At 42.6% G+C, this 27,442-nt stretch overlaps 1 protein-coding gene across 4 annotated transcripts; it reads right to left on the bottom strand.

Annotated features, from left to right (window-relative positions):
• Positions 1–1,067: 1,067 nt before the first annotated feature.
• On the bottom strand, positions 1,068–25,349 carry PLEKHS1 (pleckstrin homology domain containing S1). 4 transcript variants are annotated; one of them, XM_053668379.1, is made up of 14 exons: positions 25,102–25,349; positions 22,918–22,996; positions 22,544–22,590; positions 16,474–16,559; positions 16,260–16,366; positions 15,532–15,666; positions 13,497–13,572; positions 12,504–12,620; positions 10,585–10,707; positions 7,757–7,863; positions 7,082–7,288; positions 6,250–6,351; positions 4,887–5,022; positions 1,068–4,445 (listed from the first exon to the last, which is right to left on the bottom strand). In XM_053668379.1, exons 3-14 carry the CDS (start codon positions 22,569–22,571, stop codon positions 4,254–4,256), a joined length of 1,416 nt encoding a protein of 471 aa, XP_053524354.1. In that variant the 5' UTR covers positions 22,572–22,590; positions 22,918–22,996; positions 25,102–25,349; the 3' UTR covers positions 1,068–4,253. The 4 variants fall into 4 exon arrangements, with proteins under 4 accessions (XP_053524354.1, XP_053524353.1, XP_036988803.2 ...); XM_053668378.1 differs by lacking the exon at positions 22,918–22,996 and adding an exon at positions 22,773–22,857; XM_037132908.2 differs by lacking the exon at positions 22,918–22,996 and adding an exon at positions 22,773–22,857 and having other exon boundaries at positions 12,504–12,617.
• Between the last annotated feature and the right edge of the window lie 2,093 nt (positions 25,350–27,442).

The following is a 27,442-nucleotide window of genomic DNA, read 5'->3' as shown; positions in this document are numbered from 1 at the left end:
GTCTGTGTTCTCCCAGCCCTTCCGTGGGCATGTAAGTGATTTAATGCCTTTGTCTTCAGCCTCTTCTCTGGCCCCATTGTTGGCTGCCAGACAGTTTTATCTTGATGCTTTTCTATTTCCTTCAGGTGGCTTAGTTTCTTACTTATGAAGGTTTAAAATATATGTGTATATATTTATTGATTTTCCATATTTCTATTTAGTTTGCATTATAAAAGTGACATATGCTCATTACCCCAAAAATAGAAAGAAAAATTCAAATATTACAGAAATGCCTCTTGCCGTGGCCAACCCCAGTCATACTTCTCAGAGATAATTCCTACTAAAAAGTTGATGATGTCCTTCTAGACTTAAAAACAAGAACTGTCAGAGCAGCAGCAGCCGTACGACTGACAGTCACTGAGTGATGATTTGAGTGCTCACTACGCATCAGGCAGTGTATTCGTTGCTGCGCATACATCGTCCATTTAAACCTCACAACAGCCTTAGGGATTTCCCTTCCTAATCAGGGTTGGGAAAAGTGTACACCCTTAAACACTAATACTTTGTCTTTGCAAAAAGGAGACAATATAATACCTTCAGTACTGTAACTTGCTTGCTTCATTCTTTTTTTTTTTTTGAACACAAACTCAATTTATTATTTCTCACAATCCTATGGGTAGCTTGAGCAATTTTTCTGTTGGCTTCACCTGGACTCAGTTATGCAGCTGAGTTCAACTTTCAGTCAGATCGTGGCTAACTAAGCTCAGCCTGAATGGTTGGGACAACTAAGTTTCTCTTCCCCGGTGGTCTTTCATTTTTTCCATTTTTATCTATTGATATTAGAAAAAGAAAGAGAGAGAAAGACAGAGAGAGACGTGGATTTGTAGTTCCACTTATTTATACATTTATTCCAGGTGGTCTTCCATTCTTAAAGAGGCTCTGTTGATTTCTTTTTTTTTTTTATTTTATTTGACTTTATTGATTATGCCATTACAGTTGTTCTATTTCCCCTCATTCCCCTCCACCCTGCACCCCCCTGCCCCCCCCCACCCTGCACCCCCCTGCCTCCCCCCTTTAGTTTATGACCATGTGTCTCAAGTTCTTTAGATTCTATATTTCCCATACTATTCTTGCCCCCCCATCTATTTTCTACCTACCGTCTATGCTACTTATTTTCCATACCTTCTCTCCCTTCTCCTCCTCCCACTCCCCTGTTGCTAACCCTCCATGTGATCTTCATTTCTATGTTTCCATTCCTGATCTAGCTGTCCTTTTAGTTTGCTTTTGTTTTAGGTGTGGTTGTTGAGTTTGCTGTCCTTTCACTGTTCATCTTTTTTATCTTCTTTTTCTTAGATAAGTCCCTTTAACATTTCATATAATAAGGGCTTGGTGATGATGAACTTGAATTTGATCTTATCTGAGAAGCACTTTATCTGTCCTTCCATTCTAAATGAAAGTTTTGCTGGATAGAGTAATCTTGGTTGTAGGTCTTTGGATTTCATGACTTGGAATACCTCTTTTCAGCCCCTTCTTGCCTGTAAGGTCTCTTTTGAGAAATCAGCTGACAGTCTGATGGGAATTCCTTTGTAGGTGACAGTCCCCTTATCTCTTGCTGCTTCTAGGATTCTCTCCTTCATTTTAATCTTGGCTAATGTAATGATGATGTGCCTTGGTGTGTTTCTTCTTGGGTCCAACTTCTTTGGGACTCTTTGAGCTTCCTGGATTTCCTGGAAGTCTATTTCCTTTGCCAGATTGGGGAAATTCTCCTTTATTATTTGTTCAAATAAGTTTTCCACTGGTGGCTGTTCCTTTCCCCCTTCTGGTACCCCTATAATTCAGATGTTGGAGTGTTTAAAGATGTCCTGGAGGTTCCTAAGTCTGTCCTCATTTTTTTGAATTCTTGTTTGTTCATATTTTCCTGTTTGGTCATTTTTTTCTTCCTTCTGGTTCACTCCCTTGATTTGAGTCCCAGTTTTCTTTCCATTACTATTGGTTTCCTGTGCAATTCCCTTCATTTCAATTAATTTAGACTTCATATGTTTTTCTAATTTGTGACTAAAATCAACCAGTTCTGTGAGCATCCTGATCACCAGTGTTTTGAACTGTGCATCTGAAAGTTTTGCTATTTCTTCGTTGCTTAGAGTTATGCGCTCTGGGGCTCTGAGATCTTCTTGAGCCATTTTTGGTCTGTTTGCGCCTGTTAAGTATGAGGAGTGGAACCGTAGGTGTTCACCAGGGCGGGGCTGCTCAGGTCGCTGGGTTGTGCCACTGTATGTGGTGGCGGGGTCAGAGCGGGGAAATGGCGGCCCTCTCTGCTGCTTCCCACCACTGGGGCCTGCTTGGTCCTGTCTCACTGCTCACTCCTTTGCTGGTCTATCTGCACACGAATGTGTGACCACAGTCAACCTGCCGCCCTGCGCCCTCGCTGGGTCTGCCTGTCACTCACTGGGTCCAACCCTTGCAACCCAATGCCTGGGATCCATGCGCCTGAGTCCGTCTGACCAAGTTTTCCTGTGCAGCCCTGCTCCGGCAGCTGCTGGCTTCGCCCTTCTTACCGATCAGGCTGAAGAATTCGTTGTTGTCAGACTTCTGAAAAGTTCAATTTTCTGTGTTCTGGCTGTGTTTTCTGTTGCTAATATTTTGTTGTCTCTAAACTTGGTTGTGTGAGAAAGCACAGTGTTTCTACCTATGCCTCCATCTTGGCGGAAGTCGCTTTCTTCATTCTTAACATAATGTGAACACCTCTCCAAAACCGTATGTACAAAACTTTTAACATCTTCAGTGTTCGTTTATGTGAAGCATTGTAATTAAGCAATCCCTGAAAGATTTTTTTATTACAAACAATGCTCCAGTGCTACAACAAACATTATTTTACAGATATATTTGTGCAATTGTGTATTTCTGTCAGATACATTTCTAGAAGTAGAAACAGAAGATCAGTCTACATATAGCAAATCGTTATGTTGTACACCTTAAACTAATACAGTATTACATGCCAATTATATCTCAATAAAACTGGGGGGGAAAAGAGAGTCTTAACTCCACTCTAGCTTTTAAAAAAATAGCAAGGCATGCAAATGAAAAATGCTAATACTGGCTGCACGATCTGGCTCACAGAAGATTGTATCTGAATGTCCCTTCTGTGTGCTGAAGGCCTTTTCATACCTAAATGCAAATACAAAGTGAGGACCAGGACATCTGTTTCTTGGAGCTGGTTTTGGATTTTTGGTTCTGCCACTAAACAGTCAGGAACTAGGAGCCATGAGGGAAGCATAGAGTGAAACATCTGAGGCCTTGATTTCTTCCCACGCAAAATCACAACACAGTGGAATATATATACAGGGTGGGCAAAAGTAGGTTTCCAGCCGTGAGTAGGCAAAACAGTTTATTCTGGTATTATTATTAATTCATTATTGTCTTATTTTCCATATGAACAACTGGAAACCTACTTTTACCCACCCTATATTTTCTGAAGCCCCCTTTGTTCTGACATTCCCGGATTGGATTAATCCTTTAGCTCTCCGCCTTTGTTTTCCTGTTTCTGAAAAAAGATCGGATTGTTTGGCCTTCCAGGATCAATTAGTGAATGCCTCGGTTAACTAAGACCTTCTAAATATAGAAGGGCTAAGTAGTTCTCTTATTACTTAGAGAGCAAGCGGATCTTTGCTGGAGATAACCTGAAACTTCTTTAACTTCTATAACAGTTACTGGTTCTTTAAATAAAAGCAAGATAATTGTTGAATCCAACAGGCCACTCCATCTCAGCATGAAGTTTATTTTGGTTTTTCCCCCCTTGTTGTCTTTACTATTTTTCCTGTGGGTGTGTTGCATGTTGTCTCGGCATTCTGGAGCCCGGCCATGACAAAGAGCAGGAGGTGTTCGGGGAGGCCCACGTGGTAGCCCATCTCTCCTGAGAGCCTTGCCTTCCCAGAACAAGTATTCCCAACTGTTTGTTCCCTGACAAAGAAGGGCTTGTGTGGGCCATGACCTCACAGAACACACGGCACATTTTGATGAGGGAATTACCCAATCTGCATTTGTGGCGTTTGGGACGAAGTCTGAGATGAGGCCTTACAGGTTCATTGTGTTGTTCCATAGTCCTTGTTCCCCACGGGCCTCTTCACGTGTCTGATGCAATAGCCAGCACCGGCATCGTCATCCTCATTGTTAGGGTGCAGACAGGGGGGATTCAGAGAGGTGCACTCACTTGCCTGGTGTCACACAGCAGTAAGTGGCAGAGCCCAGTGCAGAGCCGGCGTCCCTTCCTCACCCCTTCAGTGGGTCCCAGCATGTTGCTCTTCAGTACTTTTCTGATGACCCCTTTTTATGGCTGGATTCCTCTTCAGCACCTTCTCCAGCTCCGACAATTGAAAAGGTTCAACATCTTGGTATTTTAAGGGGCAGCAACAGTCTTTAGCGTGGAATTTCTCTGAATTTTGGATCCGGCCGATGGTGAGTTTTACTTTCTAAAACACGAGAAAGAAAAAAGTAAAATGACTAATGTTATCACGATCCCTGGTTTTACATTTGCGAAACACTGAGGCAAAAAATTGGTTCAAGGATGTGAGATGCGAGCCCTGAGCCAGTTTGATTCTGATGCAAGCTCCTGAGGCCGCATCACGCTGTCTCTGAGGCCCTGAAGCCAGCTGTTCAGCCTCCTAGCCCCGAGCTCTCTCCAAAATTACTTTATGTAAAGGTATTTTGAAAGGGCCCTAAAATCTCCTTCTGTTATTTACACGTATTGTAGGAAGTGTTATTTGCACTTCTTATTCTCTTATTTTCACGTGGCGGCTGAGGACTGAAGAGTCTCATTTGGGTTCAGAATACAGTTCCAACTCTGTCTAAGACTTGATCTTGCCCCATCTGGTATCAGTTTGCCCCAGGCAGGGCCCATCAGCAGGACTTACCTCCTTCTGGACCGACCGTCTGAGAAACAAGAGGGCCTCCTCCAAGCTATGTGGCTTCAGGTCATTCACGGCCAAAATGTGATCTCCGTGGAAAAATAAGCATCCCAGACGCCGGGGGCCTTCCCAGTGAGCCACACTGCAAGGGGAACACGGCGTCCGACACAAGTGAGGGGCTCTGCTCACTGGCGGTCCAGGACATGGACGGGGACACGGATGGGGGGCCCTGCACTGCAGTCTACCCCGTTGTTACTCCCACTAGTTCTTTTAGCTGTGTGGCACCACATCCAAAGTATTTGGACTCCACTTTCTGGCTGGAACATTCTTTTTCAGCACTGTGGGAGGCTGACCTGTTCTCCAAAGCCTCTACAAAGCCCTCTTAGGTTCCACATCCCTTACTTTAAATAACTGCTCCTCCCCCAGCCCTGGGCTTCTGTTGTACTCTGTGAGTGCCTCCCTTATTGTATATTCACATAAAATACATTTAATATTCACTTGTTTATGTAACTGTCTTTTTCACCAGAAGTATGGTACCACCTCTTAAAAAACTGTTCATAAGTCCATAACTCCAGGTAAACAAAAGGGGCTCAAAAAGTATTTGCTGAAAGTGAGCAGCCCACAGTGATTATGCAATGACTATCTGATGTATAAAAAACCAAATGAATGAATGAGAAAGCCCGGGTGCGGAGAAGTCCAGCTTTAGTCAAGTATTTGTTGAGCCTTAGATTGGGCGAAATGTGCGTAACTGTAGGGCTGTGGTTCCTGCCCCTTGCAGGACTTACAAGGCAATGGGGTGAACCGTCTACTTTACGGGAAAGGGCTTTCTTCCCCTTTAAATATGTAGCCTTCCATCAAAATGAATTACAAAGACTTTAAGAGAATTAGAACCAAGTAAACAGTGATTGTTTCAAGAAAATTCTTGGTCACAGAGCCTGTCATGTCTGTTCCCAGCTAGCAGGTTTTTAGCCGGTGTCTGGAAGTCTAGATGCTGATACGTCCTGTCCTTTTAGACTTTAGATTATTACCAGCTCTGCTAACATCATTCATCCACAAATACTCACTGCCCAATGAGTGGGATAATTTCCAGGGACCATACATATTCCAGCCCATTTCCCTCACCTTGAAAACAGTAAGAAATTTGCTCCTTCCTGGACTTTTGGGTCCTCCTCTACCCACCCACCTCCCTGCTGACGCACCCACAGTGACCACACCCTTGTCTCTGCCTCAAAGACCAGCTACCAACAGCAAAACAACAATCCAATATCTTCAGTAGGTTTTGCCACCTACAGTGTTTCATGGTGTAATTGTTGTCTTCATATTTTCCAACCCAATTTATAGTCAGTACCCATCAAGCCTCTGGCCTTACCATATCTGCCCCGCGGCTTCGGTGAGTGCCAAATAATTGATGATGTCAGAAAGAGGAAGGAACATGTTCAGCTTCTCCACATGGCTCTCGTCAGGTATGTTACTATGAAATAAAACATTTGCAAAAGTCAAATCAGGCCACTGTCTCTGGCTCTCAGCTACGCTTTCTGGGTAAACTTCCTGGCCTCCTGTGAGGTGGCATTTTCCAGTTAAAGAGCATCTAAAACATTCAGAAAAGACTATGAATTTAAGTCACTGAAAAGTACCCACCGAAGCCCTCCCCCCACCTTGGGAGGGGGTAGTGGGTGGAAGGCAATGAAAAGGGAGAAAAAATGGACTGAATTGATTCTATAGCTGTCCTCAGGTCAGTTCGCACTTTTGTCAGCTGGAAATGATTCCTAGAAGAAGACACTGAAAAGAGTTAAAATTGAGAACAGTCTCACCAAAGACCCTTGCTGTCACTTAACATCTGAATGCCCTCCTTCCCTTAGTCTAGAAGAAAACCTCTTGTGAGTGACATGCCTATAATTTTAGTGGTAAAAGCTGGTTGACATGACCCCCAGACCAGGGTGATCTAAGGCCTGAAAGACTAGCCAAGGGAGAATTAAAAAAATATATATTTGAAAATGCCACCCACAGCTCAAGGGACCATGCTGCTCCCAGCTGGGCTGCTTGCTGCGGTTGGCCACCTTGTCAGTGAGAAGGGGAAGCTGATCAGGGTCTTGGCTGACTTTGAGATTTTTTAGGAATGCCTTTAAAATGTGAATTCTGAGTACATAAGGAAGGCTGTCTTGCTCTAAGGGCCCACAAAATTTGAGAAAGTAGAACTGTACTTGATTAATATAGTCAGTTGCACCACAGTTAGGGAGGCCGGCTCCTTCCGGTCGTTGGTGGGCCGGGCTTCTGCTTTGGCAGGTGAGAGGCGAGAGTCACTTCCTGAGTCTTGTTCTTGAAGATGATGCTCCCCATTCTGGGTCTCTGGAATGGTCTGGGATTCCTCTTTGCTCTCAGCAGACTGGTTGGTTGTGTCTTTGAACAAACTTAAGTATAAGAAGTGAACACAACCCTTTTTTAGCATGTCTATTTAGGACTCTCACATTTAAGCCCCTAACAGCCATGTGAATGTTAACAAGATGTTGAAGTATGTCCAACCACCAAAGTCACAGTCACAGTTCGAGTCTAATCCAACAGACTTTCCATCTAAAAGTGGATACAGAGTCAAAGGAACGCTTTACACTTTGAGGGGAGGAGACAGAAGTGAGAGCGTGAGAGACATAAATGTGAAACAGGAAATAACTTCCCCAGGAGATAGAAAAACGCCCCGAGGCTGTCATTAATGGTTTTCTGTGGGGAAAGAGACCAATTCTCACTTTTTCTTGTTCTGAGGTTACCAAACAATGTGCAGAATTTGGTCTTTGATAATTATTTTGTATTAATATTTCAATAGCAATTTTCTATAACAGCATAACAGCTAAAATAAAAATTTAAAATATGGCAGTTCTACTCACCAGGATTTCATTGACATATAATGATGCTCAATTCTCTTGGAGTCCTGTTCTGGACTACCAGGTACAAGGGATTCATTAGATTCATTGGCAGCAAGGATTTTATCCAACTATAGACAAGAGGAGTAAATGTAAGGATGCAAGTCTCCACATAAGGCAGGTATCTTTCTCCTCCTCATGCGCTGGCTCTGGGCCCTGAACTAGGAAATGCATCCACCATTGGATGAACCGTGGTGCTCGTTCTGAGGGGCTGAGCCAGCCAAGCTTTAGGCTCATGCAGCATCTCTTTTCTTCTCCCGGGTCCCCCATGCTCTTGATGCACAATGTTTTGTTAGACTAAGTTGCTATTTATTTTTCAGTTTCACTAGCACGCACTAAATAACATGAATTCTTCTTCCCCGTCAGCGCTACTGTGAAATCGTGTCACCATATAATGCAGAGCTGGCCTAAGGCTGCTGTGTTTACAGGTGACCCAAGTGGATTCAGCAGGCTATAAAGGGTCTTAGAAAATGCTGCCCTGGTGAGGTTCTCAGCAAGCCCCTCAAAATCAAGACAGCCACTTGGACCAGTGGTGGCTTCAAACCCAAGGGGCTTTCTGTTGCCTATCTAACAAATTACATATCAACCCATAACTGAAGAGTTCATTCCAGTTAAGCCAGTCTCCCCACTGCACCCCTACAAATGGTGATCTTCTAGTGCCATTGTCATGCTGCTTCCTTCCCCAGATATGTCCCTTTGCTCTTCTGCCTAGCGAAGTTGTGTTCAGGCTTGGCTGAGGTCCCATAATGCCTCCTGACCACCATGGCCACTGCCAGTCTCTTCCTTCTCTGAACTTCTACTGCACAGTTTTGTACTTTATTTTTTAAATGGTCTTTTAGCTTCCACTTCTGGGTGTATATCTGAAGAAACCCAAAACACTAATTTGAAAGAATAAAGCACCCCTATGTTCATCACAGCATTATTTACAATCACCAAGATAGGGAAGCAAGCCAAGTGCCCATCCATAGATGAGTAGATAAAAATGTCGTATACATTGTGTACACATATATAATGGGATACTATTTGGCCATAAAAAGAATGAAATCGTATTATTTGCAACAGCATGAATGGACTTAGAGGGTATTATGCTAAGTGAAATAAGTCAGACAGAGAATGACAAATACCATATGATTTCACTCATACATGGAATCTAAAGAGAAATTAACAAACGAAATAGAAAAGACTCATAGACCCAGAGATGGTTGCCAGAGGGCAGGGGTGTTGAGGGCTGGATGAAAACGGTGAAGGGATTAAGAAGCACAAGTTGGTAGTTTTACAGAACAGTCACAGGGGTGTGGATTGCAGGGTGGAGAATCTTGTCAACAATGTGGAGACTCTGCACGGTGCTAGGTGAGTGCTTGAAATATCGGGGGGAACACTTCATAAAGTATGTGATTGCCTGCCACTGTGCTGTACACCTGAAACTAATACAAAATAGCATTGAATTTCAACTGTAATTGAAAAAAAAAAGGTCTTTTAGCTTAGTTTTACCTGCCTTGTTGCATTTTGCATCCCATTAAATACCTGGTCAATGCCAGGCATATAGCTACCACACAGCACGGTAGTTGGTTGGACTGTCATAAAAGATTGGTTGCTATCATGTGCCCCAGGGAACGTTAACATGGAAATATTTTGGTGAAAGAAGCGTCCTTTAGTCAACTGAACTTGGGAAATGCTGGGTGTTGTATCCCACCTGGCTATTTATAGTGTATCCCTGTAGACTAAAGGCTCTGAGAATTCTACAGTTCAGAAGCCTGTTTAACCTACTTTAATTTGGTGTTTCTGGATCTTATTTGATTCCAGAACACCTCTTTTATGTGAACACTTGTCACCATCTTGTAGAAAACTCCCAGGTTGGAAAATGCTGAACGTCCCCTTTTCTCTAATTTTGTCTTCCTACTTTCCATCTCCATTCTCTTCCATTGTCCGTCTCAACTATAGCTCCGGGGTTAATGCTACTGGAAGATAATTCAGGTTTTGCCCCTTCCCATCTTAGAAGCCATCACTGCCTCTGTTCTGACTACAGAATGAAGTCACCTGGGCATTCAAGACCCATCATGGTCTGGCTCTTTTTGTCTGTCATATTCCCCACTGTGCCATTCACTCGCTCTAGGATACAGCTCAACTGAACTATTCAGTATATACCTATCAAATGGCGTTCTTGTCTCTGAAGCCTTCCCTGACTCCAGTGGAGGGAGAAAATCTCTGCTCTTCTGTTGGTTCCAGAGCTCTTGGACCAGCCTCTTGGGTAGTGTTATCATGTGATCACAGTAGGACGGTGAGCTCTGGGGGAAGAGTGATGGAAGTTCTATGCCTAGTATAGTCCCGTGACTAGCACGCAGAGGGCACTCAGTAGGGGTTTCCAATCGATCAACAGACTAGTTGATACACAAGGCACAATTCATCACCCAAGGACCTGTGCTCATATTATTGTTTCTTTCCAGAATGCAGAAAGACTCCCCAAGTCAAACAACCAAGTCCAAACTTTGCCTACCAAGTAAAGTCATATGTCATCTCCCTGGAACTTTCTCTGGTCTTGTCTGGAAGTCAGCCCCCTTGTCTCCGATCCCTCCTGCACTCAGGGCATTTTATAAACACCTTTTTTCCTGCATGAAGCCCTTTTTGTCTTTATCACGCCTGGCTTGTATTCAAGTGCCAACACTGAGCACATCACCTGTGTCTGATTCACCGGCTCAGTGTCCCACTGAACCGGGCTCATGCCTCAGGAACAGTGCAGGGCCTCAGCAAATATCTATAGAAGGGATGAATGATTAGTAAGTGGAAGGGTTTACCTCTAAAAGAATACTTCGAGGGCTGACATAATGACTCTCTTCCGTGTCTTGCGTGGTCTCTGGCAAGAAATCATGTGGTAGATGAGCTTGTCTGAGTCCTGGAGAACTTTTTTCCAGGACATGCTGAATAAAGAGATGAAGACAGAATTAATGTTTGTCTTTGCAAGAGACAGAATTAAACCACACGCTTTCTGGGAAAGCCCTAATAGTTTAATTGGATTGATAAGATCAGAGAGTCTTCCAAGGTTGCATCCAGAATCCCACCCTTAAAGTTGTGCCTTGAGTCTGGGTCACCCCTGATAATGTGAAAATATAAGCTCATCTTTCAGGCTTTTCTCCACCAGCGGGACTAGTAACTCAGAGCAAATGGTACTCTCAGGGGGTGGTACTCTAAGTCACTAAGCTCTGCCAAAGTCCCCCACCTCCGTCTTTTTTCTAGTTTTCACCCAGTGCCACCTAAGAAGGTAATTATTAGCCCAGAGTTAAAGCATTGCAACTTTCCTCTGCCTGCTCAACATTTCTCTTTTGTGCTCTGCTCACGTGTTTCTATTGTTCTCATAGCAAGACAGTTTGGTAGTGTCGATCATGTGACAGTAGAATTATAGGCTTCGGGGTGATTTAGGTTCGACCAATTACTGCCTTCCCTCCCCAACAGATACGAGATATTCTACCAATGGAGCTGCTTTGCATGGCAGGAAAATATTACAATTTACTTCTTCCAAGAACAATGGCTTAGAACAGAGGGGCTTGAAAAGACCCCGAATGTTCTCTAGGGAGTTCTTGAAAGAAAGTGATTTAAAAAACAGATGCATTTAAGTTATGTCCTGCTGTCTATTCATCCAGCTCCATGCCCGTGGAGCCAGATCACGCTGAGCTGGGGATGAAAAAGGGATCTAATTTAATTTCGACAAACAATAAAACCAACAACAACATGTAATCCCAACAAAGCAGATGGTATTCTTGGCTGGAACTGATGGAAATGTCACTGGATTAGAATACAGAGTGTATACACAGTGAGACAACCAAAGACATTACCTTCGCAGGGAAGGAGTATCATGAGTGAAGAGCAAGAGGCATTTACAGAAAAGGGTTGGTCTTCCCAACCCTGTGTCCTGTCACCTTTCCTACAAGCATGAAATGAGGTTTTGGCTTGGTGAGCTTGATAAGCCGCAAAATGCTTTTAAAATAGTTGGAGAGCTTCCAACTCGATAAAAACAGGAGGTTGTGCCATATTAAGACCTGCCTGGTACTCAAGGAGAAGGGAAAGTCTGTGGTTACATCTCTAAGGTGCAAAATGGTATTTTATGGCAGAAGAAAATTAACACTGACCCCATTTATTAATAATATCTGAACTTGGAAAGATTACAAATCCTAGAGAGCCAAGACTACCATTCCAAATCACTCTCAAGGGGCAGATGGATCATCTTTCTTCAAATGAACTTCATTAGAAATGAAGAAGAAATTACACACACCCACACACACAAGGAGAAGCCAGACCGATGTGGGTAAATGAAGGACATTAATAAAAATTCTGATTTTGGATGAGGAGCACAGATGATGGGGCAGGAAATCAAGTGGTTTTTGGCAATTTTTTTTACAGAGCTAATCCATGCCGTGTGTGAAAGGAAGAACAAGGGTACCAGCCAGGCTTTTGTTTAGTTCAGGGAGGGGGGCGGTTTCCCAACATGCTCCGTGTACATGGAGGAGCATCCAAAATGAACAAATCCATTTGGAGATGGGCAGGGCAAGCAGTAAGGCTCATCTGTAGTCTGGCCAGCAGATGGACCATAGGACCAACTGTGGGGCTAAGAATCATTCTTGTGATGGGTTAGCTTTGAGAAAGGTGTCCAGTACATTGGAGAGATGTTCCAACCATCAGAAGACTTCCATCCTGAGAGAGGTGGGGCAAGTCTGCTCACCGTGTCTGGAGAAGTGTTTCTCGGTGAGGTGGAGACAGCCCCCGATGTGCTGGAAGAACCAAGGTGAGGGCTGGGGTCTGGAGAGGGCCTGGCATTGCTCCATGAGCATTTCTCCTGCTTGTGAAAAAGAAATACTGGAATCAGGACACCACTGGTCTCTTATTTGGAGTGAAGCAACAGCCTCATTCATGGGCTCCTGCCTCTGGTCTTTCACCATTAACATTTATACTGCTGGCCAGTGCTCTCTCACTAAGGCAGGAGGTGATCTTGTCTTTCTCCTGTTTCCAAATCCTCAAGGACACTCATCATGGCCATGAGAGATGCCCTAAACTTCCCTCAACCTATTTTTTCAACCCTACCCTTTTGCACCCATGCTTTTTTCTAATAATTCAAGTCAACTTGTAAGAAATATGTTGCTTTACTTTCCTCCTTGGCTCCTGCTTTTGTTGGAAGCATAGAGCAACCTATGTCAAAACAGTATCTAGAGACCACAGTTTCATTTATGGTCTGCCCTCCAAAAGGACTCATGTGAATTAGCAAAGGTTCTTAGGGAGCAAACAAAAGAAACCTTGAAGTCACTAGCCCTTACCTTAAAGGGACATTATATTGAAAAACGCAAGATAAATGAAGAGCATTTTTACAGAAACCACCCTAGACTTAGTCATTTCAAAGGTGGCTGTCATGTACCTTGAATCATGATGATGGAAAATGCTGTCGTTTCAGCTACTATTAAAAAGTGCCACAGTTAATTTTCACTCCTCTTACCTCAATAATGAAAACCTGAAGTATGTACATTTGAGTTCTCTTGCAAAGCACAAAAGTGTTTTTTCCCCATTGTTAATCATAAAAATAACAAGGACGTACATTTTCACACTTATTTATTCCTTGTATTAATGCCAGTTGCTAAGGAGAAAAGAAAAGCGACCATTGTTCCCTTATGAAAGGAGGGCTGTGTTCAGGTGCCCTGTTATTTTACGAGTGATGGAGAGTCACCTCTGTATTCGGGTGCGCTGCTTTAATATCCCGGCATAATGATGACATGAAGGAGACCCAGTCTTTAATCTTCTCCCTGTTGATGGGAATAAATTTTCAACTGGCACGTAGCGACAATAGCGCCTTCACTCCTTTTGAACCAGAGAAGGATTCTTTTATTAAGGTTGGAACAGGCAGTCAGAACAGGCACCAGGGAAATAAGGATTTCTTTCTCTCCGTAGTTTGAATGACCCCTCTGGCTCCTTACCACCTCCACGTGCACACGCTAGAATTAACACTCACGCTGCCTCTGGGAGGGAAGCTCCAAGAAATGGGAAGGAGCATAAGAAATAACAGGAGTAACCCCAGGGTCCTGAGCTTTCGCTCTGACACTGATTTCTTTTGTGTTCCTAGGCGAGCCCTGCACCTGTCGGCGCCATTTTTTTGTGTACCTATCCAGGTGCGCCTCCCTGGAGAGGATGTGTGTGTTGAGGAAGAATGTGCTTGAAAAGGTTTCTATAGATCACATTTTTTTTTCTGTTGATTCTCATGACAGTGTAGAAGAAAGCTTTTTGCCCCTGGGCGGATCTGAAACAGATCAAAGCTCCTTGTCCTTTGGCTCTGCATTCGCTGCCTCCTCCACACGGCTTCCTTGCCCAGCAGATAATCATCTAGGAAGAATCTACCTTCTTAAAACCGAGGCCCCCCTCAGGGATGACCACACCCTTCCCCTCATACATGTAGCTTGTACAGATATTTGTGCATTGCTTCCTTTACTGTAGGGAACCTGTAGGGAACCTATCCACTGGAATGGCAAATGTAGCCCAGCCCTACTGGAAAGCCCATAGGCACATGTTGGCACACAGGAAGCCAAACCCACAGATTGGCTTTCCCATGGGAAACCAGGCCTGCATTGTACCTAGGCGGCTTTGAGGCTTGCTCTTGCTAAAACTCCCTCACCCTGAGTTGAAGCAGAAAAATGCTTACTGCGTATCTTTAATGTAACTTCCTAAAGTCTGTGCTAACTCTCCCAAGGACTGAGCGTAACCAGACTAATCACTCTTGTCGTTCCCTTGCATTTGCAACATTTCTTCCTTGTTGATCTGTAACAAGTAATCAGTAACATCCTTTCCTTTGTTATTTGTAAAAAGGAATCACCTAAAGTAAACCTGAGCATAATGAATAAGAACCTTCTTTGATGTACCACGCTATTAGAAAGCCAATAAAAGCTTGTCAGGGCAAAGGTCAAGGTGCTCTCCTCTTGAGAGAGTGGCCAAGGTGTTCTCTCTCTCAGACAGAGGCCGAGCCATCCCTTTTTTCCACGGGACTTTGGTAGTTGGTGTGAATTTGTTTCATCTCATCTACAACACCGTGGACCCTGCTGGCCAGAGTCGGCATCACTTTACCAGGTATGCATCTGGGTTGATGATGACTATTGTGGGGTCCCCCTCAAATTTATATCTGCTTGAATTCACATTCAAGTCCCAATCCCCAGAACCTCAGAACGTGACCTACTTGGAAATTGGGTCAGGTCATTGCAAATGTAATTAGTTAAGATGAGGTCCTACTGATGTAGGGCAGAATCCTAATCCAACATGACTAGTGTCCTTCTAGAAGGGGACATTGAGCACTGAGACACGTGCACAGATGGAGAAGGCCATGTGAAGACTGAAGTTACACTACTGCTGCAAGCCAAGGACCTACCAGAAGTTAGGAGAGAGAGCGGCCTGGGACAGGTCTTCCTTGGGGCCTTCAGAGGGAGCATGGCCCTGGGACACCTTGATTTCAGACTCTGCCTCCAGAACCGAGAGGATATCCTTTCCCATTGTTCTAAGCTACCCGCTATGGGGTGCCTTGCTATGGCAGCCCTAGGGAACACACACTGTGACTTTTCAAGGTATTTTAACACAGAATGAAGACTGCCCAGGTGGTGTTTAAGGTTGTCAGCAGGGGTTTCTGCTGTAAGATGCAGGTTTACTGATTATTGGTTTAAGATAGTTTTGGTTGGTTGGTTGGTTGTTTTACAGTCAAGAGACACTGTTGGCTTACCACTCACCTGTCAGAGCCAATGAGGAAGTATTCTCTGCTAGCCGTTCTGATGGACATCACCTGGTGGGGGTGGCATTTAAACATCTTCTGTACAGCTTGCATTTTTATGGGGCTACTTATGCCAACTTCTATACGAGCATTTCTGTTAGATATAGACAGAAAGTGTTACATAGATGCAGATACAAGTGAGGAAGAAAACTGACTGTTTTGTGTTATGATTCAAGTTGAATAAAACATTTGGTTTGCTTGTTCCATGTTTTGAAAATTACCTAATCATTTCAGAAAATAAGTTTAGATCTGGTTCATCGAATACTTTGTTCAATGTGAAACTTAATTCAAAACTTTCTATTTTAGTTGGTTTCTTTAGTCCACAAATTATCAGGTTTTCTAATGTTTTTTGTACTTAATTCCTTAAAGACCAAAAAGCTAACCTAAATATTTTTTAAAGTCTATCCTGGCTTTATGAAATAATAATTTAATCTGCTCTCTCTCATCTAAGAATTAAGTATAGAGTCTTGTGTAACTAAGTGCTTATTAATAGTTCGCTAGTAGAATGCACAATATGAAATAATTATTTAGCTATTTTTTACTCAAAAGTTTCCCATTTTTGCTTCTTTCAGCAGCAAATATCATAAGTATGAAGCCCTTGCTTCTTTCAACAATAATTTAAATTTCAATTGCATTGCAGCATATTAATGTTTGCTCGTATAAACTTTTTCTCAATTGGATACTTACTGATCAATTTTAATGAAACCTCTGTGCTGGTGGTCTTTGTAATAAGAAAGATTAAAGCTGTTTTCCCCACTCCTTGACAGAACAAAAAACCGCTTTTTCCAAGAGGTCTGAAAAATGAAAACATTTTGCATTTCGGTTAAATCTCAGAGGAAGGGATTTGAAAAACTGCTCAGGAGGCTGCTGGGAGGCCTGCCGAAATCACGTGAGTACTTACTTCTGAGGAGAAAAGCTGGGGCGGTGGTGACTTAATAAAGTATTCCCATTTGCACACTTCATTTTCACAATATGGAAATGGTTTGCCTAATAAAAGAAAGTAAACAGAAACTCGGTTTGTTCCCTGTACATTTCTGAAAAGAGCTTCTTCAGTTGGAAAACACCGTTTACTTCTGGAAAGTCTTCAAATTATGCAGTTACGGAAAACAAGCAAACAAATCAACAAACAAACTAAACCTCTCTAATAGGCCCGGAAACACGAAGGACCCGAAGACAAAGTGTGTGATTCTTATTGACCCGCAGCGGGGACCTTCATTCGGCCGACATTTAGAAGCACCTAATTCAGCTCATACCTGCTGGGTTCCCTGTTTCTTTTTCTTTCTGTTTCTTATTTTTAAAAGATGTTATTTATTTATTTTCAGAAAGAGGGAAAGGGAGGAAAGAAGAGAGGGAGGAAGGGAAGGAGAGAAACATCAAAGTGTGGTTGCCTCTCACATGCCCCCACTGGGGACCTGGCCCACAACCCAGACATGTGTCCCAACTGGGGATCGAACCAGTGACTCTTTAGTTTGCAGGCCTGCACTCAATCCACTGAGCCACACCGGCCAGTGTGGGTTCCTTGCTTCTGAAGCACTTTGCTGGCATTCTAGATGTGAGCAGAAGCTGGTCTCCCTGGTGAAGCACCAGCCACAATAGCAAGATTATTAAAGCAAAAACAAAAACAAAAAAACCCTCTTGTCATGGAAAACAAGGTGGAAAAAGTGGTTATAGGGGTTTCCAAAATACTAAATGCTTCTTTGTAAGTGTGGAAACTATATGCAATTTTGATATTTTCTGTTTTCCAATATGTTTGCAAGAAGTATAAACTACTTTCATTATTTCAAAAACACAGCTAATGTTAAAATTTAAAAAAAATTTTAAAGTTTGGTTTTGCTTTTACCTACAGACCATAGTTCTAGTTTGTTCCTGGTTTGGGAAGAGGCAGCCTTCACTGTAGGATGAGAGCTTTTCTATCCGGGGAAAACAGAATTGGGGATGCCACCGCCATCACCTTCCCTCCCTTCCTTTTGCAACAATTCTGCCTTCAAAGTGCTCTCCACTGGATGCAGTACACCTATGCAGACTTCCATTCCATTGCTCAAAGCAGTTTTTGATTCATCGATTCTGATGCCTTTTAGTGCTTCTGCCATTTTTTGTTTCACCTCTTCCACATCGGCAAAATGTTTCTCTTTGAGGGCTTTTTCATTTGGGGAGACAAAAAACCAAAAAAGTCCCTAGGGGCAACATTGGGTACATACTGATGGTAAGGTGGGGGAACCGGTCATGCCACTTTTGGTAAAAAAAAAATGCTGAACACATGGTGTGGGCAGGTGCACTTGTAAATCACCCATCATGAAATAGGCAAACTTGTTGAAAGAGCCTTCAAAAAAATTCACTGAGGCTGAACACAGCCTCTCACAGCAACTCCAGGGGGTACAGTGACACAGATGGGCTCCTAGAACACCCACCTAGCAGGGGAAGCCTGTACTACAAGGGGCCTGCCCTCCAGAGGATAATTTTGGTTTTTTGAGTCCCCCCTCATAAAGCAGTCTTCAATCTGCCCATAGTAGGGGTGCTTTCTGGTGGTATTAAATTTAGAGGATTCAGTAAATGTCAATACTTTGTGAAAGTTTGGGCTTACAAGTCTCTAATAAGATTCTGAAGAATTAGTAGAATCTTAAAATTGACAAGCTGATTCTAAAATTTATATGAAATAGACAAAATAACTCTGGAAAAAAGACAAAGTGAGAACACTAACAGTACCTGATTTCAAGAACTATTATCAAGCTATAGCAACCAAAACAATATGGCATGAAGATAACTAATATATCTATAGAACAAAGTAGATACTCAAGGAATAAGCCCACACATACATGGGGCAACTGATTTTTTGACAAGATGCAAAGGCAATGCTTCTTGGATTCATGTAGATTCATTGCAATCCCCATCCAAATCTCAATGACCAGTTTTGCCAAAATGGACAAGCCTAACCTCAAATTCATATAGAATTGCAAGGGGCTCTAAAAAGTCAAATGATCTAGAAAAGGAAGGACAAAATTACAATACTCACATTCCCAAGTTCAAAACTTTCTACAAAACTACAGTGATCAAAGAATTTTGTGCTAGTACATAGGCTGATGGCATAGAATTGTGAGTCCAGAAACACACCCATACGTTGGTGGCTGAATTTCAATATGGACACCAAGATTAGTCCCTTCAACAAATGGTGCTGGAATGATTGGGCATCCACATGCAAAAGAATGAAGCCGGAGCCCTAGATCACACTATACACAAAAAATAACTTAAAATGAGTCAATGGCCTTCCTATAAAAGCTAAGACCATAAAACTTGCAGTAGAAAATACAAGGATAAATTTGTATGGCCTTAGACTTAACAGTGAATTCTTAGATATGACATCAAACATGAGCATTAAAGACACAATATGTAAACAACTTCGCCAAAATTAAAAACCTTTGTGTACCAAAGGACATTATCAAGAAAGTAAAAAGGTAACCTGCAGAATGAAAGAAAATATTTGCAAATCACATATCTAATAAGATTCTAGTATCCAGAATGTATAGAGGACTCTTACCATGCAACAACAAAAAGACAAACAACCCAATTTCAAAATGGGCAAAGGACTCGAAGAAACATTTTTCCAATGAAGATATATAACAGTGCAATAAACATATGAAAAGTTATGTAACCAGAACATTAGTCACTAGGGAAATGCGGATCCAAACTGCTGTGAGAAAATACCTCGTGCCCACTAGGATGGCTAAACTTCAAAAAGTGGAAAATATTAAGTGTTGGTGAGGATATCAAGAAATTAAAACCCTCATACACTGCTGGTAGAATGTGAAAAAAATTTTGGTGGATCTTCAAAGTTAAACATAAAATTACCATAGGATCACTCAACTCCAATCCTAGGTGTATACCCCAAAGAACTGAAAACATATATTTTAACAAATCATGCATGGATATATTCATAGTAGCACTATTCACAATAGCCAAAAGGTGGAAACATCCCAAATGTTCATCAGCAGATAAATGGATAAACAAACTGTAATCTATAATGAATCTATTCAGCCATTAAAAAGGAATAAAGTAGTTATACATGCTACAACATGGATGAACTTTAAAAATATGCTTATGGAAAGAAGCCAGCATAGTGCATGGTTTCACTTACACGAGATATCTGCAATATTTCTGCAATGTAGCTACACCCGTAGAGAGAGAATACAGATTGTTGGCTGGCAGAGGCTGGGGGCAGAGAGAGAGGGAGGGGGAGGAACGGCACACAGGTATGGCCTTTACCTCAGAGTCATGGTAACGTTGGAACTGGTGAGGCGCGACGGCTGAATAACACTGTGAATGTGCCAAAGGCCACTAAACTGGCCATTTTAAAGGCCGCTTTAAAATGCTTGATTTTGTTCTCCTTATTTTTTTTGAAAAAAGTTAAAGAGCTATTATATTTTTAAGTCAAGGGCTGTAAGACCATACAAAGTTTTGGCATGAATATTCATGGTAGCTTTATTTGAAAGAGCCAAAACTAGAAGCTACCCAGGTGTTCATCAGCAGGTGAATGGATTAGTAAATTGTGACATATTCATGGAGTACGACTCAGAAATAAAAAGGAATGAACTCTTTATACACTCAACAACATGGATGAATCTCAAAAGAATTATGCTGAGGGAAAGAGGCCAGGCAAAAGTGTGTGTAACGTGGGATTCTACTTACATAAAAAACATATATGATGCAAAGTAACTTGTGTCAGACAGAAAGCAGATCAGTGATTGTTGGAGAAGTGTGGGTGCAAGGAAGGGTGAAAGGGAGGGGAAAGGAAACTTGTGGGCTGGTGGAAATGGTCATTATCTCGATCCTGGTGATGGTTTTATGGATGTATATATATGTCAGAACTTATCAATGGTAGACTTTAAGCATGCCAATCCACTGTATGGCAATTATGCCTTGACAGCAGTTTTAAAAGATTAAGGAAACAAATTTGAAAAAGAATTAACCATCCTCTTACATACCTAGCCCTCCTACTGCTAGGTAAAGGAATATACCTTCAGAAAAAAAAAAGTTACACAAAAGTTTACCAGCTTTCCTTGTCTCAGCAGGCAAAGACTGGAGGCAACAAGTGAGTGAATCAACAAATTGTGGCACATCCCTGGGACACTACTCAGTAACACACTTCTGTACAAAAAGGGACAAATTAATGATCCCTGCAGCAACAGGGATGAATATCAAAAGAATTATGCTGTGTGAAAGAAGCCAGAAAAAGAGCTGCATACTGTGTGGTTGCCATTTCTGAAACTGTAGGAAATACAAGAGAAACTGAGAACCACAGAAACAGAGCAACAGGTCCTGGGTGCTGGAGGGGACAGTCACAACCAGGCCCAGGAAAACTTCCCAGAGTGATGGCTATGTTCATGCTCTTGATTGTGGTGCTGGTTTCCCAGGCACACACATGCATAAACACTTATCAAACTGTACACTTCAAATGTGTACAGTTTATGATATGTCCATGACACCCCAATTTTTAAAAAAATGACCAATCTAAAATAATGGATCTTTCGGGTGTACAGCATAGCGGTTACATAATCATATATTTTGCAGTGTGTTCCCCTGATAGTTCCAGGACCCACCTGACACTGTACATACTTATCATAACATTATTTCACTGAATTTATTAAGGTGACATTGAGTATATGCTGTAGTTGTAAAATAAACAAATAAAATGTGACTCTGGTCACACCACTCTGGTGTCACACAAAAGGCTTCAAGGGTCACTGGCCATGGCAGGCCAGTGTCTGGCCCAATAGAGTGCGTCATTTCTGCAGCCTCATCCTCTATTCTCTCCTCTTCTATCCAATAGCTACGTTTTCTTTTTTTTTTTTTTACTTTTATTTTTTAATTTTATTTATTTTTTTGTGCTTTCAGGTCTTTATTTAATTTTTTAAAAATTTTTTAATGATTATGCTGTTACAGTTGTTCTATTCCCCCCTTTCATTCCCCTCCACCCTTCCCCCCCATCCCCACCATTACCCCCCCTTTAGTTTATGACCATGTGTCTCAAGTCCTTTAGATTCTATATTTCCCTTGCTACGTTTTCCTTTGAACACCTCCCGCCTCACCCCACCCCTTGCTTTTGCTCCTGCCATCCTTGTCTGCTGAGATGTGCTCTTTCCCAGTCGCTTTCAAAGCCCTACACATCCTTCAGGGTCCAACTAAATGCCTCCCCCCTCCAGCCTGCCTGGATTCCCACAGCTACCTCTGTGCTTTTTCTTCCTCAGATGCTCATAGCACTGTGTGCACGAGTCGTGGTTCCCGGCACAGCCTGGGTCTGTGTGCTTATCGTAACTTTCCAATACAGCGACTTGCATATGCGTCCTTAACTTCCCAACAAATTATAGACTTGCTGAGAGCGATGACTTGATAGTTAATCTGTATGTCCTCTGCAGTATCAATGAAGCACAGTGACGTACTAGTGATAGGTGCTTTGAATAAATATGCAAAAATATTTTTTGAGTTGAATTAGACAATTTGATTTCTAACTGATTTCACCCTAAACTCAGGCCTTCTAATCACACATCTGCAATGAACTATGTAAATCTGAGCATGAGAATAATACACTTTGAGCTACCCTCATAAGAAGCCCATATGACAATTTAGGCCGTTTCTCCACGTGAGGAATTTCATATAAAATTAAGGAAATCTTTCCTGGTCTTCTCTGGGCTCTGGTTGTTGTTAGAACCATCTTTGAGCAACAGAGTAACATGAAACAAATGGAACAAATCAGCCCATGAAAATCAGAAATTGCCAGGTTTCTAGGTAGGTGAGCTCTTGCAAAATAGCTAACTGAATCCAATAGCTTCTGCTGCATTCTCTGAACTAAGAATCATTGTCCCAGAATACCACCTGTTATCCCCACTAAAACCATCTTCCATATCCCCAGGAGGTTGATGGGAATTGTTCACCATTTCAATAACAAGATTTTTTCTTCTGAGATCATGCCCCTTGGGTACCTGGACTCTTCTGAGGTTTGGATTCCATTGTGGCTATGTGCTTTCACCTGAGAAAAAGAATAATCGAGTAGTTAGTCCCCAAACAGTGCGCTTCATTGGTTAGCCACTTGATCATCAAGAATCAGGATGGTGCCCTTGAGTGTGGATGAGATGGATTATCTGCCTCCTCCCCCAGCCCCCAGGGCTGACGGTAGCCATGGCAACAAGGACACATCCAAGCCATGCTCACCAAGTGGCAGTTGTGTGGAGATGTGGCTGGGATGACTGGAGTCTTTTCTTCCCTGGGCTTTGCTTCTGCCCTGATGCAAGAACCCCTAGCAGGGAGCAACACCGAGAAGGGCAGGTAAGAACAGGGTGCACTGGAAAACATATACCTGAGAAACATTTTTGGTCCCGTGGAAGCCCAAGGTAAGCCCTGCCCCATGCCAGGAACTCACTTTCTCCAGAGGGAACCTAAGAGCAAAGACCAGGGTGAGACAGTTTAAACTGTCTCAGCCACCTGAGTGGCCCATTCCCAAGGCCACCTGACTCTGGGGACTGAGGATGACACCCGCAAAACTGACCCTGAGAGGAGACGACTTTTCCTGGAAAGGCTGCCAGTGCTCCCATGTCCATTACTGGACCTGAGAGATGGGGAATCCCGCTGGATTAAGGGTCCCGCAGGAGCAGGTGAGGTCTTTAGAACAGGAATGTGTTAGTGGCCTTTTTTTCCTCTTCTTTCTGTCTGTCTTTTTTTTTTAATCTTGAATGAATAAGACTCTTGCAATAGAAGGAAGAACTGCCCAGGGCAGCCCCGGGACAGTCCCAGGGAGGAGCCCAGGGACTTTTGCCTTCCTGGGCATGTTATCATTCCTTCCTGCTGATTTCTCTTTTTCTTCTGCCTCGACTCATTCTTTCCTCCAGGGCATAAATGACTCAGCAATTCCTTAATCATACACATTTATATATTTATGCACCTTAATCTATTTTTTCAAACATAGATAACAGTCTTCAGGTTAAGAACACAAGCTCTCAAAGCCTACTTTTTGTGGTTTGTCAGTAGCATGTGGGAGCTGTTTGAAGACCAGTGGGTTTTTCTGGACTCTGAACTCACCTAGCATGGCCAGAGAACAGTTTTCCTCTGTTGAGTGAGGTATCCTTATATACTAACAATAATGACTGTGCAAACAAGTAACAAGTGAAATAACAAGTAAGATCTTTCTGGGGCAACTCGAGGTGTATGTTGAAGAACTGGTGCCCTGGGCCCTGGGCCCGTATGTAGCTCTGCGCCCTGAGCTAAATGCCTGAGAAAGGCACCAGGCCACTGAGGCCACCCCCATCGCCCACCTCCCCACCCCATTCCCAAGAGAGCAGTACTGCATGAGGAGAGGAATATAACATACCTTAATTTTGTCCACTCCCCCTCCCCACATTAAAAAAAAATTTTACCCCTGTGATTTTGCATCCAATCCATTAAGTTCTTCCCAGTTTTGGGGATTTCCCTGCCTGAGGCAGAATCTGGGACCTGTGGTTTTCCGCCCATGGCCCTTCCCTCCATCCCCTGTACGTGGTGGCATGTGTCCATCTCTCCCATGGAGCTTGGAGCTTAGTGAGCACTGGGGTTCAAAGATCAGATGTGAAGACTGAGCGAGAGTGATTAGCTGAGAGTGAGATATTTTCAAGCAGTGTGTACTGCTAGCTCTTGGTTAACAAAGCCAAAATTCTCTTTTTCTAGATAAAACAATGATTTGTATAGCCTTCGCAAATTATAGATGTGTTTGCACACACCATTGCTTTGGTGTCTCAGAGCTGTGCTAGGAGGGAGCTTGTTTTACAAACGAGCCTGCGTTTTCTGGGTGCCCCAGCAGGGTGCTATAATGCACCATACCGATGCTCACTCACAAACAATATATATTTCATATTATCCATATAAATTATATATGAAATCTTGTATATGTATACACATATATAAATCCATTATATACATTTATATGCAATGCATTATATCAACGCTTATATGATATAAGCAAGCTCATATATATGAAATCTCATGTATATCTCACATAACAATACCATAAGGCTCACACTGCTTGTACAATGATACAATACCCATTTTACAGAGAAGGGCACTCCCCAGAGAGATTAAGCAATTTGCCTTTGGTCCCATAACTAAAAAGAAGCAGAGTCAGAATTCCAACTTGAGAGTTTGGTGTCTAAACCCCTTTCTCTCCTTCCTAGCTGAGAAAGAATTAAATCGCTTCATAGTTCTGCTTGCATTTCTAGTCATTGCCTCCAAACAAAAAAGCCTTTCAGATTAAGCTCTTTGATCTCATTCAGGAGAATCTACCCACTATGGTGGTTGCCTAACCTGGTCATTGTCATGTCATTTGGGATTTGATGAAGGTGATATCCAGAGGTCCCATTTCTGTCCACCTCCCCCGCCCCAGCCCCACAGCCTCCAGACGGTACAGCCCACAAAGGCAATGAAGAAAGAGTCCATACAAGTAATTTTGTCCAATTAAGCTTCCGGATCACCACTGCCCTGAAAACCCAAACTAATCATGCCAAACAGTACTTACTGGAAGCCAGGAGTTCACTGGTTGAGCTCTCAGCAAAGCACCCTGTCCTTGGGTTTCTGGAGTTCGCTCCCACTCCCTCTGTGCTGAGTGCCAGGGTGAGGACTGAAGGACAAGCTCTGTTTGAAATTTGAACCAACAGGAAGTTCCCTGACTTCTGTTTTAGGACAGATTTTCCTCCTGCCCCACGTTGAAAAGGAAGCTGGTAGCCCGGGAAACTTCTTGTGGCTTGGACAGAACTGCCCTTGGCATTCCAGCTGTCTAGCAATAGCAATAATAACAACAACAAAAGAAAGCACGAAAAAAAATTCAGCCAGACTTTGGACCCAAGTCACAATGACTTACTGACAACAGCGCCAGCCCAGCCTTGACCTCCTGCAGGGACGACCATTAAAACAGTCCCCTTGCTTCCCACCCATGAGTGTCCTCCCTCTGTCTGCCTGGTGACGACAGAAAAGATTCTTTTGCACTAAATAAGGTTACAAAAGCCTGGCTTCTCCAACACATTTGCACTCTCCAAGGAACTACAGGAAGATTTGCTTATTCACCCATAATAAAGTTATTATCAATAGGGTGACACTGGTAGGTTCTCCTGCACACCCACCCAACAGTCCTTAAGAATAAGCAGGAGCAAAAGTCAGAAAACTGTACTTGAACAATTGAATAAATAAATTAAAAAAAAAAAGAAGAAGCAGGCTAATGGGAATGTCCACTCTTACACCTTCTGCATGGTATCTGTCCACCCAAGAGTCTTTGGTATATTTCCATTTATATTAATTTTTCTTGGGGGGAAAAAGGAAGTGGCTAATAAATTTTATTTTCTTTGATCACCTTTAGAAGTGAATGTACAGCATTTTAATCTTTTTCTTTCCTGGTGTAACTGGACTGAAACCAGCTCTGCCAGGTATCCACTGAGTGGCCTTGGCCAGTCTGGGGCTTCTCCTCTTCAAAACGGGGTGGTGGTGTTCACCTCAAAGGGTCTTTTTCAATATTAAGTAAGATTTTATATCTATTTTAAAAGCATGTGGTGCCGTGCTTAACCTACTGTAAGCACCAAACAAAGACCATTCTCCGTTTTTCTCTTTTGTGTCCCTGTGCAGGGTACAGAGTACAGGTCCCTTTATGTAGAACACACAGCTGAACTTCAGACACTCACATACGATTAGTTTATCATTTACTACCTGCACAGGACAGGCGGTTTAGGAGGAATAATTTCTTGGAATGCATTTCCTTGTATGTTTCTTTAGGTCACCTTCTGACTACTCTGGAAATAGCCTTTAGTATTTTCACATTTGGTCCTTAACTAGATATTACTAGTTATCGCTCTGAGTAGTTCATAAAAATCTGGCTCTGGTCTCCACCTATTAGGGAACTAGAATGCTACCAATAGCCTATCATCCTAATCCAGGGACCCAGCCAAAAAGTGGGAGAGAGAAAATTACTTTAACAGTATGTTTCTTTGGAAAAATGATATTTATAAGTCAGTAAGACAAACAGAAGGACTTCCCATCCACCCATCCATCCATCCATCCATCCCTGTGTCCATTTACCTACACACTTACTCACTTAACCCATGTGTTCTAGGCTTTTTGGTCATATTTTCCTAGTAGTATTACAAAGCTCTTTGAAGAAGAAGCTTAGTATATTCTATAGGTGCCTAGGAAAGCCATAGTAGATGCCACCTGTAATATAAAAACTTGCAAGCAACCCAAACTTGCAAAACTTGCAAGATCTCAAATACCAGACTTGTGAAAAGGAAACATACCTATGAAATGCAAGCATTGTTACTATGACTGGCTTGAGTGACCTGTAAACACCCCATCAGTGTAACACCTATTGCAAAAAAGCAATCAGTTGTTTATTTGAAATATCAAAGGAGTGCCCTGGCAGGAGACTAAGTGAAGGAACATGCATGAATGACCCATGAACATGGACGATGGTGTAGGGATTGACTGTGGGAGAAGGGGGTGGGCTGGGCAGAGGAGAGCAAAGGGGCAAAGACTGAGACAGCTGTCATAGAACAGTAATGAAATATCTAATCAAAAAGGAAAGTGCTCTTTAGCTCTATTGGTGTCTTAACCAAAGCAAGCCAGTTACTATTACATGATGATATACATTTATTGGGAATTTTTCTTTTACACATAATATCGCATTTAATCACAACAATGCTACAGGGTAAAAAATTATGACTCCTCAATTTTAGAAGTAGAAAACTAAAAATTAGAGAGAAAAACTTGCTCAAAATCTCACAGCTAGTATGTGACCAACAGAAATCAAATTCTGGTCTGTCCTGACCCCAAAACCTGCACATGACCTTCTGTGCCCAACACCGTGTTGGGTCCTG

The sequence above is a fragment of the Artibeus jamaicensis genome, unplaced genomic scaffold, assembly GCF_021234435.1.
Source record: "Artibeus jamaicensis isolate MK-2021 breed Jamaican fruit bat unplaced genomic scaffold, CSHL_Jam_final contig_490, whole genome shotgun sequence".
Taxonomy (NCBI): Eukaryota; Metazoa; Chordata; class Mammalia; order Chiroptera; family Phyllostomidae; genus Artibeus; species Artibeus jamaicensis.
This window is presented reverse-complemented; position numbering and strand designations above follow the sequence as displayed.